Below are 14,515 nucleotides of genomic sequence, written 5' to 3'. Positions count from 1 at the left end.
AAGACATCTAACTGAAATTTCATGAATAGAAAAAGTCTTTATTCAAAAGGAATGAGTATAATACGCATAAATGAAATTTCATGAATATAAAGTCTCTCCTTAAAAGGAATGAGTAGAAAACTCTTACGTGAAATTCCTCAGATAAAACTTAATAAAGTCTATTAGGTACTTTATAGTCTCTATTCAGCATGTATGAATAAATTAGATATAAACTAAATTTCATAAATAAAAAGTCTCTACTAATTAAAAGAAAGGAGTAGAAGAAACTTTAGAGAAATAATTTATTAAGTTATTGTTGTTCATCTTCATGTGATCAGTTTGTATTTTTCTGTTAATTTATTTTCTCATAATAATAATAATCTGTCTTCATTCCCGAAAATATTTTGTAATATTTCTAACAGTCTTGAAGCGTTGTTCGTTAGACAGATTGCTTACAGGAGTTGAATATATTTTTCCAGATTATTACTTTGAACGATTTACTTATTTGGGTTGATTTCTTTTGTAGATATGGTCACCAACACAAATCTGAACAACCTGGTGGATGAGTCGGGAACCCCGATCAACACCAACGTGGATGTCTTGACAACCAACATACTGAACCCAAATATCGTGGTGCAACCACATGACCTAATGGCGGCTACGGTCGGGAATGGACCTGCGGGTCTTATTCAATCAATGGCCAACATGGGCATGAACGGACCTGCTGGTCTTACTCCCAATGGCGGTGCTGCTCGAGGGCCACCCATGATGATGTCGGTCGAGAAGCTGGGGAAGTTTGATGGGACGAAATTCAAGATGTGGCAGCAAAAGATGCTGTTCTAGTTGACAACCATCGGCCTTGTACGGTTCTTTACCGACGATCCGCCTATGCTTCAGGCCGACGAAACTGATCCGGGGGTAAATATGGCATACCTTGCTTGGAAAGATGCTGACTATTTGTGTCGCAACTATGTGATGAATTGCCTTGCAGATTCTCTATACAATGTGTATAGCTCCAAACGGTCATCCAAAGACTTATGGGAGTAACTAGATCAGAAGTACAAGACCGAAGACGCGAGCTCAAAGAAGTATATCGTGGACCGCTTCCTCGAATATAAAATGGTGGACAACAGACGCGGGCTCAGTTTCGTCTTGTTTTCGGTGAAGTTTTATTAAGTTATTGTTGTTCATTTTCATCTGATCAGTTTTTATTTTTTTGTTGATTTATTTTTTTCTAATAATAATAATCTGTCTTCATTCCCAAAAATATTTTGTAATATTTCTAACAATATATTGTATCAACTTTTTCTTTTCTTTTTGAAAGTCTCTAGTATATATAAGAAACAGTACTAAAAGTCATTAAAATTGGGAGTCCAAGTTTCAAGCTTGCAGTTAGAATGGAACCAAGCAAGTAATTAAATAAATGAACTAAAAAAAAAGAGACTCTACATATGTTCTCTTTCTTCTGTTATTCACATGGTTGTAAACCAAGAGAGTGTCTTGTTGTGAAAATTCCATTATAAGCAGATCTTGGTGATGGACATGTGAAAGACTCTGTTTTGGGGTCACTATTCTATTAGGTCCAATAAGGTGGTTCGCATGTGCAAGCTGTGCGTACTCGTTTTTATGCCTTTGAAATAACATAATAATTGCAATAGTAAATACTATAATATATGCCTTTGAGGTACATCCAATTCCAAATCCCCACATCCATAGTGTAATAATAATACCTTAATCACTTCATCCAAAGAAAAAGAAAAAAGAAAAGAAAAAAAGCATGCATGAGTAGTAACTAGTAACTAGTTAGTTGGTATATCTCTCCCCCCTTTCCCATGTTACTATCAACGTCCCGAATAGTTTATTATTTCAACTCTCTCTCTCTCTCTCTCTCTCTCTCTCTCTCTCTCTCTCTCTCTCTCTCTCTCTCTCTCTCTCTCTCTCTCTCTCTCTCTCTCTCTCTCTCTCTCTCCACATACTGAAAAGTGTTTCATGTATATAATTAAACTATATACTGATAACTGACGAGTGTTAATTGGAGGGCTTTGACAATTCAAATCTTTGTCTAGTCAAGCAACGGTTTGGTAAGTTAAAATAGTATTAATCGTTATAATAATAACAACTAAGCGCAAAGAGCCAGATGTCGTAATTTCTGAGACATTTGTATTTGCTGCACTTCTAAAAAAATTAATCAGAGATCTCATTATTATGACATGTAGTTGAGTGTTTAAGGTATATTTATTTTACTGAGGAGAAGGGTTAGATTTAATTACCTATTCTGAGAAGATCTTTCAAAAATAAAATTATGAGGAGAGATTATGTTCTAAAACATAATCATTTAGCAGTACTAAGATGATCTAATTATTTAAGAAGAGGTTGTTCCCACATTCAAAAAAAAAAAGAAAAAAAAGAAGAGGTTGTTCTCTAAACAATAATCATTTATTAGTACTAGTATAGACGAATAGTTGTAGGCATTTTGTACTTTATAGTTGTAGAAAAAATTAACAAATATTATCCTAATAAAGATAGGACATGACAATTATGTGTGGTGTCAAAGTAGAGGTAACAATTAGAATAGAGTGGAAAGTTATATATAATATTTATGCATGAGTTTTGGCATCTATTATTTGAAGAGTGCTCTTTAATATATATATATATATATATATATATGTATATATATATATATATATGTATATATATCACGAATTTCATATATAGTCACGTAGATTAAACATCCATTGATATATTTAGGTGAAATTATAGCCCAAGTTTCATTTAAATAAGGAAATAACCCATTTTTTTCTTAACAAACAATTATATCATTCGCGAATCAGTTAATTAATTAACAGACTGAATTGAGTTAGGTTAATTAATTAACTGAATGTTTGAATTGGAAATTCACAAAAAGTTCACAAAATCAGAACTTAAGTCAATTCATATTCAAAGCATTCAATTAATTAACCTAATTCCTAATTCAGTCAGTTAGTAAATTAACTTTACTCACAAAAAAAAAATCAGAACCTAAGCTAATTCTTAATTCAATCAGTCAGTTAATTAATTAACCTAATAAATTTTACGAAGTTAATTAATTAACCGATTCGCGAATCAGCACTTAATCAACAAACAAATGAAAAATCCACCGAATCAACAAACAAAAAAGAAATTGTAGAACGAATCAAAAACACAAACGAGCAGAGGTATGTATAAGTTGATCGAAACTGCAAAGAGCGGGAAGAAGAACACGAATGTGTCCAACACCACAAATCCCTCGAACGCACGCTTATTCCATAACACCGTCGTCCTCTACTCCGCCGCCAATCCATCGCCGGAGACCCCGATCTACACCGCCGCGAACCTCGTCTACTCCGAGAACCCCTCCGATACCGTCGCCGAGAAGCTCGAAGGCTCGCTCCCACTAGTACAAAAAATAGCAACAGGTGCGACTTTTGAAAGTCAATTTTCGCACCCAATGATACCTTTAGGTGCGACTTTTTCGCACCCGAAAGTCCGCACCTAAAAGTCTTGGGTGCGAAAAGTCGCACCCAAAAGTCTTGACTTTCGGGTGCGACTTTCCGCACCTAAAGTCGCACCTAAAAAAGTCACAAAAAAAAAATGGCGACTCGTCCAGGACCGGGATGGCTCCGGCCTCCGTCGCCGCTCCTCGCCGCTCCTACACACACACACACACACACACACACACACACACACACACACACACACACACACACACACACACACACACACACACACACACACACACGGTCAAACCCAAAAATCAAACCTATAATCCAAAAACCCTTTACCGAATCCAAAAACCCGAAAATCAATTCCAAACCCTAATCCTAATTCATCTCAAGTTTGATTTCTTACCTAATCTTTGTGAGATTCACTCTTCTCGGGGGTTACTCTATCTTCCTCCGGCGTTCTTTCTCGGGCGGCGGCCACGGCGAGCTCGCCGCGGTGGTGCTTTGCTCGGTCGAGGCGCGCGGTGGAGCTCGGTTGGCGCGCGAGGAACTGAGCTACGTGAAGACGAAGAAGATGAAATGGAGGAAGAGAAGGGATTGCGATTCAACGATTCTCGGCTCTCTCTCTCTTTCTCTCGGTCTCTCTCTTTCCATTTCTCTCTTCTTTCTTTTATTTCTTTCCTTTCTTTCTTTCTCGGTCTCGCTAACTTTATAGTCAAAATGTTTTGGAAAGTCGCACCTAAAGGTATGTTGGACTTTTGGGTGCGACAAAGTTGCACCCAATGATATTTGTGAAAAAAGGGGGAAAATTTGACCGCGGAAAAATTTAGGACATTTAGGTGCGACTTTTCCGCACCCAATGATATCATTGGGTGCGACTTTCCACACCCAATGATATTTTTTACAAAAAAGAGGGGAAAGTTGGCCGCTAAAATATTTTCAGCCTATGGGTGCGACTATGTCGCACCTAATAGTTTTGATAGACTTTTGGGTGGGAAAAATCGCACCTAAAGTTAAAAAAATCAGCTAAAATTTTCAAATACTTGTTTGAGTTTTGGGAGCGAAAAGTCCCACCTGAAAGTCTTATTTGGTGCGACTTTTGGGTGCGAAAAGTTGCACCCGAATATCTTCCGCACCGGAAAACAGTATTTGTAGTAGTGTCCTCAACGCCGTCGTGTTCGTCGTCCTCGTCGCCACCGTGACGTTCCTGATCCTCTGAGTGTTTTGGGTTATGAGGGTAATTTTGGAATGAAATTTCATTTGGGCTATTCTCTTAATTAATTTAAAATTGGGCTATTCCCTTAACAAAGATGGGTTGATTGGGTCAGTAGGCTAATTCACCGTATATTTAGACCAAATAACTTAAAAAATGTGCAAGTTCTTATAACATACTTTACAATGTTATCAATAAACCACCTTATTTTTGTGACATTTATATTTGATGCAATTATTATTATTATTATTATTATTATTATTATTATTATTATTATTATTATTATTATTATTATTATTATTATTATTATTATTATTATTGTTACAAATTTATAAGTAACTAAGCCACCAAAATTAAAAGATTCGCTAAATAGCCACTTTTTTGTAAATTTTAAGTAAATGAATGTTTCGATGAGGCGGTATCTAATGGATGGTTTAGGCTTTCAAATATTGCTCTTGTGATTCTTTTTGCACGGTTTAAAATTTTTTCCACGATTTTGAATTCAAAAAATAAATCAAACATACGATTGAGCCAGTTATTATCAATTTATTGATTTATTTCCCATTTGTAGCCATGTCGGCATGAAAAAGTACAACGAGGTCTTCGAGGGCTTTCATAGCACCAATAAGGAGAAATGCGTAATCAAGATTTTCAAGCTCGTGAAGAAGAAGAAGGTCATTCGATTTCGTCTTCATTCTCGAGTCGTCATATTTTAGGTTTTCCACATGATAATATTAAGTAAGCCACATGATAATCGTTAACGGCTTGTTGTTTTTTTGGTTTTTTTTTTCCTTCTCAATCATTACACTTCATTTTAGTTAATTATCATTAATTGATTTATGCGTTTTTTTTATCAGATTTTGGTGTAGAAATATATTCTAATATTTTTTCGAGGTTAGAGAAAATTAAGAGTAACGATTTTTTCAGAAACAATTAATTGCGTGTATTATGGAAACAGTAATTTAATTAGTGGGATTTTAGTTACTTTCCATTTTAATTTATGAAAATAAACAATTAAGGATTTATGAGTAAAAGGAAAATATATCATGGCTAGTTAACTAGAAGATTTAAAATATTAGCTATTTGAAAATTACGACGTTTCAAGATGACTAGTCGGATAGAGTGCCTAAAATTATAACTCCACTACTACTTGTTGAGTGCACTCCCCCAAATGAGACAATATAAGTTAGAGACACGACTAAATTGAAAGAAAAAGTTCATTTCACATGTGTGGTTATAAGTCAAATATAAGGTTTATGTAAAAAAAAATTACATAAATTTGAAAACTGTGCGCACTTTTATTAAATTCTCTTAAAATTAATAAAATTCTAGTGGTACTTGATTGCACCCCATATTTTTGTTTTCTTAGAGTAGCGTGCCGTGTGTGATGAAAAGCGCGACAAGTTTGGTGTAAGGGGGTAAGAGTTAGATTTATTAGTTTGGAGGGTAATTTGGTACTTGAGAAAATGCGTACAAGTGTAGAGCGAGTTTATGTTATTTTGGATATAATTAAGATCTTAATTTGACCTTTTCTATCACGCATATAAAGATTTGTGAATTTATTTATAATTTATTTTTGAAATGGAGAGCAGAGTAGAGAAGAGTGCATGGTTTGGTTTGGTTTGGTTTGCTTATTATTATTATAAGTCTTTCTCTCACATCAGGCATAATAAGGCAAAAGGCATTGGAGGAGGGAGGGAGGGTCTATAAATATGGACAATCTGAGGGAAGATGAAAAAACTAAACTAGAAGAGCACTGCCATCTTTGTTTCTTTGTTTCTCTCTCTCTCTCTCTCTCTCTCTCTCTCTTTGTTAAAAATAATAAAAATAATAATAAAAAGGGAAAGAAGAAGAATGGGTGTGTTGATAGTGATAGTGACGGTCCTGTGCGTGTGCTGCGGCGTTCTGCGATGGAACGAGGTGCGGTACAGGCGGAAGAGGCTGCCTCCGGGGACAATGGGGTGGCCGGTGGTGGGGGAGACGACGGAGTTTCTGAAGCAAGGGCCGGAGTTCATGAGGAAGAAGAGGGGCCGGTACGGAAGCGTGTTCAAGTCGCACCTGCTGGGGTGCCCCACCATCGTGTCCATGGATCCAGAGGTGAACCGGTTCATCCTGATGAACGAGTGGCGGGGCCTGGTCCCCGGGTACCCGCAGTCCATGCTCCACATCCTGGGCCGCCGCAACATCGCCGCCGTCCACGGCGCCACCCACAAGGTGATGCGGTCCGCCCTGCTGTCCCTGGTGGCCCCCGGCGTGATGCGGCGCAGCCTGCTGCCGAAGATCGACTCGTTCATGCGGGGCCACCTGGCGCGGTGGGGCGGGCAGGTGGTGAACATCCAGGCGGAGACCAAGGAGATGGCGCTGCTGTCGTCGCTCAACCAGATCGCGGAGGAGACGGAGACCCACTTCTCCTACCGTGACTTCAAGGCCCACTTCTTCAACCTCGTTTTGGGCACTCTGTCTCTGCCCATCCACCTCCCTGCCACCAACTACACCCGAGGCCTCCACGCCAGGAAGGAGATCGTAAGGATGCTCACCAATCTCATCACGCAACGAAGAGCAACCATGAGCCACGAACACCACCCCGACGACATGCTCGCCTCTCTCCTCCGCCAACCCAAGCTCGACGACCACGACATCATCGACCAGATCATCACCATTCTCTACTCTGGCTACGAGACTGTTTCCACCACTTCCATGATGGCCCTCAAGTTTCTTCACGATCACCCCAATGCCCTTCAACACCTCAGAGTAAGCAGTAGTTACATGATGGCCTATACCATACTCTCTTTTTCTCTATTTATTCATTCTTTTTCTTTTTCTTTGCAGAAGGAACATTTGGAAATCAGACGCAACAAAAACCCTGAAGATCCCCTTGACTTTAATGACCTCAAGTCAATGACCTTCACTCGTGCGGTAAGATAACACATTTCCCATCTTTTCTTTTCACTTGAATCAAAATAAATTAAATTATTGATTTACACACGCACAGGTGATTTTTGAGACATCCAGACTGGCTACAATTGTTAATGGCGTTTTGAGAAAAACCACCCAAGACATGGAAATAAATGGTGAGCTGCCAAAATGAATAAATTAAACAACTTTACAGGGCTATAAGATAGAAAACCCATATCAAATTTATAAACTATTTTGTAGCTTTTGACATATATGTTTCATTTTTGGTGGGCTCAAGGCTAGCTGCTAGCGCAGCAGATTATATATATATGTACCACTTACTTTTGTCACAATTATTATGTGTATGTGTATGTGTATGTGTATGTGTATGTGTATGTGTATGTATGTGTATGTGTATGTGTATGTGTATGTGTATGTGTATGTGTAGACATGAGACCTATAGTAAGCAATAATTCAATGATCCATCACCTAGCCGCTAAGCTATAGCTAGCCCATTCGGTTAAAAAGAGGAATATAATTTAATTATTTGACGAAAAGGAATGTCATCCTTTTTCTTAACATGAGGAGAAATACAACTCTAGTTTTCTGTATTTTTCATCATCATACTTTTAATGGCTATGATTTATTGACATGATGTTTTGGACCAAGCTCTCTCACTACAAAAAAAAATATGTATAAAAAAAAAAAATCATCACCCATGACCTATACCAGGTCCCCTTCATTTTTTTTCTTATTAATACAAACAAGCTCCAAGTCTAACTAATATTTATGTATTAACCTTTTTTCAATTTTATTTTTTCAGGTTTTGTGATTCCAAAGGGATGGAAAATTTACGTGTACACAAGGGAGATAAACTACGACCCATTTCTGTACCCTGACCCATTAGAATTCAACCCATGGAGATGGCTACAGGTTTGTGTCATGCAAATAATTTAAAATTTTCCATTTCTTTATGTTGAAAGATAGTATTACTAAAATCTTTTATACTTGATAAATACAGGACAAAAGATTGGAGTCACAAAATTACTTCTTCATTTTTGGCGGAGGAACAAGGCAATGCCCTGGAAAGGAACTTGGCATAGCAGAAATTTCAACCTTTTTGCACTACTTTGTAACTAGATATAGGTGACTATTTATTCACGTCCATTTTAATTATTTTTTTTATTCATGCTACTTCTTTTTTTTCTAACAATTCTTTTTATTTTATTTTATTTTATTATTATAGGTGGGAAGAAGTTGGAGGAGATAAATTAATGAAGTTTCCGAGAGTAGAAGCACCAAATGGATTACATATTAGAGTCTCATCTTACGAATGATCGCTAATTTAATTTATGTACATAGAAAGATAGTACAGTGCCAAAGAAGGATTTATGTGAGCAATAATAAGTCCTAACAAATTAGAGAGAATGAATGTGATTTGAGGGATTTTTCTTTTTGTCGGCCAAAAATATTGCGGTCAATTATTGAACAATTAAGTAGGACTGACAAAGTATGTGTAAATTTTTGTGGTGGAATTGAAATCAACCTTTTTTTTTTCCCTTTCCTTTTTTGTCTTTGAAAATTTTGGGCAAACTTATCAATCTAAATAGTAAGTGTTACCTCACTTTCCCTCCTACCTAGCTAACGAAAAAAAAAATAGATGATGTTTAATGATAACCATCCATTATTACGCAATTGACAGTACATACAATTTATTGTGACGTACTTAAAGAAGTTTCTTAAGAATATCAAATGGGAGATAGACAACTGAGCACAAAAAAAAAAAAAAAAAAAAAATTAAATAAATAAACAAAAGGGAAGATAGACAGAAAGTATTTTTACGGAGGGATTAATTATTTCCCCATTTAATCTAACTTTGCCTTAATTGTTAGGTAGACAGGGTTGTGGTACATATGCTTTTGTCTAGTAAGAAATATTCATTATCAATTCTCGTACGCTCATTCATAATAATGGATTAAAAACAAGACTAAAAAGATAAATGATATAATTTGAAGTTGCTTGAGCATTGAATCTCTCTAAAAAAAATCAGAAAAAAGTTATATATTCTTCATAATAAAACAAATTTCTTAAATCAAAAGAAACTCTCAAGTACTTGCATATATTGTGTATGGCATTGTTTTGGGCTTCATGTTTGATGTGAGCGTGGTTCACCTTTAAAATTGGATATCAGAAATGGAATGGATATGGATATTAAAAAGCCCCAATAATACAATTCACAAAGCGTCTTCTGTTCAATAGGCCCAAAAATAATATTATAATTAGGCCTAATTCAGATATATTCAATAGATAATTTTCAGGACGTATATTAAATATCATGATCGGAACAGAACAAAATTATACGTCCTATGAATTTCAAGATTAACTCTGGATATAGTAAAATTACCGTTTTTTGTTTAAAATTAAGACAACTTTGTACTTGATGATATCTCGGCCTAAAAATATTGACAAAGGTGATCGAACTTGGAAGGAACCTTGAAACTGAGGTTCTAATAAAGTTTAGATGAAAATAAAATGCCAAACTCACTCTATGGTAAAAGAGTAAATGCACAAAATAAAAATATCAGATTGTCAATGCGGGTTCAAATATGTTACAACATTCTGTCCTCGGTGGCGCTTCATCCACTCTCAGAGGATCGGCCTTTCCCCCCAAGGGATGTTTTCCCGCGGTGCACGTGGCGAGGGGTATAACATCGAATATTTATTTTCCAAAATCGGAGCTAAGTTGAATGAGAAAGTGATGCACAAAGTATGTTGGAAAATGTTGTGATTGAGTGTTTATATACAAGAGTCCCACATGGAAGAGATATATGAACTTTGTAGTGCGTATATATATGCAATTTGCGGTCAATGGTTTGGTTTCTCAAGTGTGACCCAGTTTTATAGAGAGACAAAGGTTTAGGGAAGGCCAACTCCATCACACACATGAGCACGCGCCGCCACCGCCATCCTGTTGGGCGGATGGGCCGGGTTGAGAAGGGAATGAGATTGAGCCTAATATCTAAATTTTTCCTTCATATTATATATTATTGTATTAAACTAAAATACAATTATGTTATTAATTGATATTAAAGGCTACAGTTTTGCATGGGTTTATTGGTTGTAACCGTGCATTTAATACGAAGATTTTGAGCTTGTCTGAACCGTTATTACTTGATCTTGGAAATCTGGTAATGTTCATACAATGCGCATTAAGTGCATTCATGAGCTTTTATTATGGAATATTTTTTTGGTCCAAATCCGTTCAGAATTTGGCTATAAAAGGTGGCCTAGGCCTCTCATTCTAAACACACCGAAAGCAAGTCTTTCTAAGCTTCTTTTTTCCCTCTCCGAAATTGTTTGTTTTCTTTGTAGTCTGGTGGTAGTTTTCAGGCCTTGGTTCTTGATGAGTGCGTTTCTGATGGTTCAACATCATTCATACTATATTTCTTTTGCGATACGTACGCTTGCGTGTGTAATTATTTCAGAATAGTTCTAGTTTTCCGAAGTCGAGTCTTGTGGTGAAAAAAAAAACGTTGTATGATCCATTAGACTACTAAACGAAGTCGAGTCTAGTTTTAGAAACTTGGGCTATTTTGCTCTTAATTGGTAAACTATGACTATTTTGCAAAAATTTAAGTTCTATTGGACTATATAGCCGCTGGACTCTAAAAAAAAGAGTAAAATTGTACACAAAGATTTGTATATTCAAAATTTATTAATAATTTTATCATAGTTATGTTTTTAGTTAATTTTTGGTCAAAAAAAACTTCCAAACTACTAATCTTCATGCTCAAAATCTCTATATAATACGTATTAACTACAATTTCAAGTTCGTTTTTATTAGGATATGTAGCTCGTGAGGCATTTCATATTTAATTTCAAGTGTGAGATAATTAAGAAATTTTGGGTTTATTTCGAAGAGTTACTAGTTTTCTGGTTAAAAAAAAAAAACCAAACTAGAGCTAATTTCTTCAAAAGTAAGCCCAACACACATTATTAGGCCCAAAGGCATAATATGAGAATAAGCCCTAAATATCATACAAATATATATATTATATATAAAGCAAAACCCTGATTTTACTATTCATACTACAGTAATCCCATATTTTTCTTAACATTCCCAAAATACCTATTTAAGTTTTAAAATTACATAAGTAACCGTATAACAAAATTCAAGAAACAACTTTAAAAAACGAAAAAATTCTAGAAACAACTCTAAACAGCGAAAATTCAAAAAATAACTCTAAAAATGAAAATTCCCTAAACTAACTTTAAAACGATAACAATTATTAGCCGATTAATAGTTTTATAATTCAAATTACTTATGATCAGTACAATTATTGAAAACTAATGAACATATAAGTAATGATGTTGGTTAATCATAATATTGTGTTCATAATTACAACTTACTATTTCTAATTTTTTTTTTATATCTGAGTTATTATTTAATTAAAATAGTTTAAATATATATTAAAAAGTAGTAAAAAATGCAAACATTTACATATGACAAATGATAACCAACAATTACAAATCATTCACATTATTATATAAATTAAAATTTATCAAGCCTCCCGGGCAACGCCGGAGCCTATTTCTTGTAACATATAAATGGAAATTTTGTAAATAAATTGAATCACAGTAGGAACTTAGCCTTATTTGTTCCTTGGTCGTATTTTACTGGACATGGCTTCTGGTAGATATAATTTTTAGAATTTGATTTAATTTAGAAGAAAAATAATTATATATAGTTTGAAAAACAGTTATTTTTCTAAAGATTTCAAATAGCAGTTATTTTGGAAGTTACATTTAAAAAGTATTATCTTTGTAATTTACCCTATAACTTTTTCGAGCCGGTCCAGTTAAAAAAGTTTATGGCCCAAACAGGTCGTTTAACCGATTCAGTCTATTTAATTAAAAAACTGTTATGGCCCATACAGGTCTCGAACCTGTGACCTTCGCGTTATTAGCACGACGCTCTAACCAGCTGAGCTAATAGGCCAACTTGCTAGCGGTGGACTTTACATTTTATTGAAACACAAAATCTAATGGATAAGATATTTAAGAGATGATCGTACAAAGATGATCTAAAAACAGTAGTGTTGTTAGAGAGGGAGAGAGAGAGAGAGAGAGAGAGAGAGAATGCAAGACATAACGGCGAGCGAGATCCAAGGACTCGGAGTGGGCGCGTTGCTGTTATGCGCCACCATCGCCGCTCCTAGAATCGACGCTTTCATTTCTTCGTATCAGCGCCAGTAAGTATTTCATTTCTTCATGTTTGCCAACGAGTACGATAGGTTTCATATGATTATTTAGGCTTTGGACATCCCGTATGCCATTTTCAAGAATAGGTTTGAAACACTGGAAGAGGGAAAATATGGGAATTTGAGGAGAATAATTCGTAGCTTGGAACAAGTATATATATTTGTTGTTATCATTATCCGAATCATGCTTGTTATGCGATGTTTTTTTGAAACTCTGGTGCTCTCTTCTACCAGACTTCACCATTTTCCAAACTGACAATATCTATTTTCTTATGGTTGCAATCTAAAACTGTTATGGTAATGAATTCTAGGCTTCTTTCTTTTGAGGGATTGAAATTAATCATCGCCATTTGTCAATTTAAGTCTCTTATCTTGAAATTTAACATCTCTTCATTCTAATTTATGTTTGCATTTTCATTACGGATTATTCTAAATGTGTGACTAACATCATCCATTAGGAAGACATTTTTTGACAAATATGTCATTAAATACTGCATTTAACACAAATATGTTACAAAAAGACTATAATTAACAACCATAGTCATACAAACGGAATATAGCCTTCCTAATAGATAATAGGAAAAAGCTAAGTCAAATGGGATATAACAATGTAATAAGTGACATGATCAATATATACATATAAAAATCAGAGAGTAAACTAATGTTATGACCACTCGTAACACACACAGATCTCTCGGGATGTGCAAGCGATGCGGCGATCTAAAGGTGATTGCGTGCAAAAAATGCAAAGGAGGCGGAGTGATCAGAGAAGATTCGTTGTTCGGTTTCAATCCCCCGACTCGGGCGAACAAATATCCGGCTTGTGAAATTTGCCGAGGCAAAGGCCATTTTGGCTGCCCTGACTGCGCTAAATAAAATTTGTATAGATTTGACCTTACCACGGACATGATTCCACTAAACTGCAACAATCTGATTGAGAGACATATCTTATCAATCATGTGTCCACTTTTTGTGTTGTAGGTTCGATTTGATTGAAGGGCTCAAATAATTTCGTGGCTCTGGTTTTGGTTTGTGATGCAAATAATTGTTTTAAAGCAAAGCTTTGTTGGTTGTGTTGCGTAAGAAGAGGAGTGAAAGTGTGGTCCTTTTGACAACTTTTTTTTTCTTTCCAAATTTGGCAATAACAGCTCTAAAGTGAATATCATAGACTAGTTAAAAAAATAATTTCCGTTTTCTTTTTATATCTGCATTATGGAGTCCAGGTTAGAAATGTGTATGCTTTATTTATTTATTTTTGGAAGGAAAAAAAAAATTGGAGTGTGGTAGTAGTGGAACATTGCGACTGCAAGAAAAGTATTGCATTACTTGGTGAGGAGCCAAAAAAAAGTGAAGATAATTTGGAGCCGAAATAATTAGTGAATTGTCATATATGACAATGACTTTAGTTGCTCATTGCTTGCATGGCCAGTGAAAAAAATATGATGTATAATTTGATATTTTACAAGCTTATGTTTATTAGTGTGAATTTAATGAGAACGTGAAGAGAAAAAATTAGCTCCCTCATGGATCTTGAGGTTCCATAGACAATATCTCTCTTGACAGCCGACTTAACAGTGATACGCCCTAAAACTATTGGCGTTCATACCTTCTTATCATCGTGGGGTTCGCAAAGTCTTCGACATTTTTGGATTTCATCAATCCACCAACGAATTCTCTGATTATGTCGTGAAACAACGTGTCAACTC

The 14,515-nt window shown here is 35.5% G+C and overlaps 3 protein-coding genes and 1 non-coding gene across 4 annotated transcripts in view; 3 read left to right on the top strand and 1 right to left on the bottom strand.

The window, feature by feature from the left end:
- LOC149408350 (uncharacterized) overlaps positions 1 to 822 on the top strand; it is a 40,075-nt gene extending 39,253 nt beyond the window's left edge. Inside the window, exon 7 of the mRNA XM_089625195.1 lies at positions 506 to 822. Within this exon, the coding sequence (XP_089481321.1) occupies positions 506 to 822 (317 nt within the window). The remainder of the gene's footprint in view (positions 1 to 505) is intronic.
- A 5,591-nt stretch (positions 823 to 6,413) lies between these two features.
- On the top strand, positions 6,414 to 9,111 carry LOC149408349 (cytochrome P450 85A-like). Its single transcript, XM_089617012.1, has 6 exons — positions 6,414 to 7,404; positions 7,483 to 7,569; positions 7,646 to 7,724; positions 8,372 to 8,481; positions 8,570 to 8,694; positions 8,795 to 9,111. Exons 1-6 carry the CDS (start codon positions 6,508 to 6,510, stop codon positions 8,883 to 8,885), a joined length of 1,389 nt encoding a protein of 462 aa, XP_089473138.1. The 5' UTR covers positions 6,414 to 6,507; the 3' UTR covers positions 8,886 to 9,111.
- Positions 9,112 to 12,473: 3,362 nt separating this feature from the next.
- Positions 12,474 to 12,547, bottom strand: TRNAI-AAU (transfer RNA isoleucine (anticodon AAU)). Its single transcript has one exon. It is a non-coding gene; the product is annotated as a tRNA-Ile (tRNA).
- Positions 12,548 to 12,594: 47 nt separating this feature from the next.
- LOC149408347 (chaperone) lies at positions 12,595 to 13,994 on the top strand. The gene is made up of 2 exons (XM_089628785.1): positions 12,595 to 12,800; positions 13,499 to 13,994. Exons 1-2 carry the CDS (start codon positions 12,688 to 12,690, stop codon positions 13,683 to 13,685), a joined length of 300 nt encoding a protein of 99 aa, XP_089484911.1. The 5' UTR covers positions 12,595 to 12,687; the 3' UTR covers positions 13,686 to 13,994.
- Positions 13,995 to 14,515: the final 521 nt, after the last annotated feature.

The sequence above is a fragment of the Urtica dioica genome, chromosome 1, assembly GCF_054948205.1.
Source record: "Urtica dioica subsp. dioica isolate 48M chromosome 1, U.dioica_male_clone48M_v1_H2, whole genome shotgun sequence".
In the NCBI taxonomy this organism is placed as follows: domain Eukaryota; kingdom Viridiplantae; phylum Streptophyta; class Magnoliopsida; order Rosales; family Urticaceae; genus Urtica; species Urtica dioica.
The sequence above is the reverse complement of the archived record's forward strand: the minus strand, read 5'-3'. Positions and strand labels throughout refer to the sequence as shown.